The 2,500-nt window shown below is 39.9% G+C and overlaps 1 protein-coding gene across 1 annotated transcript in view; it reads right to left on the bottom strand.

Annotated features, from left to right (window-relative positions):
* The window catches only part of LOC106013623 (beta,beta-carotene 15,15'-dioxygenase), a 10,436-nt gene extending 8,746 nt beyond the window's left edge, over positions 1 to 1,690 (bottom strand). The window contains exon 1 of the mRNA XM_013089857.1: positions 1,562 to 1,690. Coding sequence (XP_012945311.1) covers positions 1,562 to 1,670 — 109 coding nt within the window. The 5' untranslated portion in view covers positions 1,671 to 1,690. The remainder of the gene's footprint in view (positions 1 to 1,561) is intronic.
* Between the last annotated feature and the right edge of the window lie 810 nt (positions 1,691 to 2,500).

Genomic DNA, 2,500 nt, shown 5'->3' with positions numbered 1-2,500 from the left:
GGTTTTTTTTTACCATGGGTAAGTGTGTCACGACGTGGTGGAATCAGGCAAACGTTAAGTTTTGGGCATAGGGTGTTATTGGTACATGTAACATGATTTTAAAGCTTGCTCATTTGTCTTGCTTTTGATGAAAGAAAAAACCCCAACCAATTATGTTTAATAAAAGTCGCGATATAATTTGCACTTGAAGGAGGTGGGGATCACCTGCTGGTGTCAGCTGTAATATTAGTGAGAAAATTGTCGCCAAAGACTTCCAACGCTTGAGTGTCCCTTTAAATGTACAACTGGTGTGCCTTTGATCAACGTTTGTCAGTAAAATCCACGCACAAATGTGTCCTTAAATTAACATAAAGGACGTTGAGTTATTTAAGTGATGGGACCTCCGAATGTAATGTCTGTCTCTCTTTTTGCAGCCTTTCTACTGTTACTCATTGGCTCCTCCTTACTGCTGTCCTTCTGCCACACCCCTGATCTTCTGGTAGGAAAGATCTACACCTAGCCTTCTCGGACAAGGGCGAAAAATCTCGGAGGGCCCGTGTGCAAGTTGCGCACGTTAAAGATCCCTTGGTGGTCTAAAATCGATAAGAGCAGGCTTCGGCCGCCACCCGGGCAAAATTCAAAATTTCCTACCAACTGAAAATATTAGGTGTGTCCCGCGCGCTCATATGACCTTATGCAGTTGCGAGCGCCGTAAAACACTTTACAAAAACCAACAACAAAAAAATGTCTGTCTCAGATAGAGCCGGGCAAATGGGTTGAGAGCCTTGGAAAAACAACCTGAGCTCAAGAACGCCCAAGTTGGGATTCTAACCAGGGCCATGCTATCCATGTTTCAGCAAGATACCAACTGATCGAGCGGCTTGATGGTTTGTACATGTTTTATGCCCTCATAGACACAGGATAGACTATTTCACAGGCGGGGTAGTTTAACCCTTCCTCCCCCCCCCTTTTTCCCCACTCCTTTTCAAACACATACACACACATATTACAAACAGACATACAAACACACTCACACAGCTCAGAGGAAAACACAGTTGTAACGAATGAGAAAACCAGACAGTATTCAAAACAATATTTGAATAGGGAATTGGAGATCAGGGAAATTGAAATAATGGTTATGTTAAAGAAGATCCCGTGGTGGTCAGAAAGATCAGGAGCTAAACCACCATTACCACTACCGTACTGACCGGTAAAAGAAGAACAAAGAAATTAAACAGCCTAAGAGTGACCTTCAGATTGACCCTTGAAAGTAAATAAATTGTCTCAAACGCCAAATTGCAAATTTTAAAAAAAATTAATAAAATATTTTTTTTTAAATAATGAAAAAGAAAAGAAAATGAAGGAAAACAATTTTAAAAATAATTGCATACTTCACTGAAATTCACAACTCATAACTATACTCTAGCATAACAACCATGAAGAAACATGAGAAATAAAGAATGCCGTGTTACAGTTACCAAAAGCCTGAAATTTAAATAACGAATTACTCTCATACATGATTGTGATGACTCTTAATTAAGACGAACTGGCTTTCATGGGGTGGAGAAGATGATCGTTTTACCCGTGACCTTTGCCTGTATGGGCTCTTTCATACTGGCTGTAGTGTCCAGGTCCACATATTGAGGCCAGGGCTCTGTGGGAGGGGCCGGCGTGGAGTATCTAATTCCCATGATGAAGGGCGGGATGACACGAAGATTTTATCTGCGCGAAACAGGGAAATTCAAGATTCTTGTGTTGTTATATATAATTTTAAAAAAAATAATAGTAATAATAATACTAATAATAATAATAGTAATAACATATTGTATATTATATATATACAGTTTTTGAAAAACTCTTTTCTGCCACTCATTAGCTCCTTCTTACGGCTATCTTTAAATCATACCCCTAATTTTCTGGTAGAAAAGATTTACACCTAGTCTTCTCGGACAAGGGTGAAAAATCTCGGAGGTCCAGTGTGCAAGTTGGGCACTTTTTAGATCCACTTGTGGTCCAAATGTGTCCCGCGTGCTAATATGCCCGTATGTAGTTGCGAGCCTCGTAAAATACTTTAAAAGAAACAACCCCCACCCCCTCTTTTATTTGTTCACTGTGAAGAAAATAAAACTGGTACAAAGGCACATACATTGCTTACGTAAATAGATTTGTAGCTTACAGCCTTGGCGCCTGTGAATATGGCTGTTATGCATTTCGTTACCGAACAGAAGGCATGGGTTCCGTTTCCATGTATGGATAATATTTTTATCAAGTTCATGGCAACGTGTATTTGCACCTTTCTCCTGGGACCTTGTATCTCTTTCAGCTCGAATTGGCCCAAACAGGAAGAGTCTAAGTCCACCTCCTACTTGATAGAAATTGTGTCGATGGGGCATAAAACACCAGCAATATATTTTTTAAGCCTACAGCGGCAACACTAAATACACAGTAAAAAAATAAAGACCATTGGCACACATCCGCTAATCGCCTAAGTGTCGTATTATGTTGTTGTTTTTTTAGGTGA

This window comes from Aplysia californica, unplaced genomic scaffold, assembly GCF_000002075.1.
Source record: "Aplysia californica isolate F4 #8 unplaced genomic scaffold, AplCal3.0 scaffold00026, whole genome shotgun sequence".
Lineage (NCBI taxonomy): Eukaryota > Metazoa > Mollusca > Gastropoda > Aplysiida > Aplysiidae > Aplysia > Aplysia californica.
This window is presented reverse-complemented; position numbering and strand designations above follow the sequence as displayed.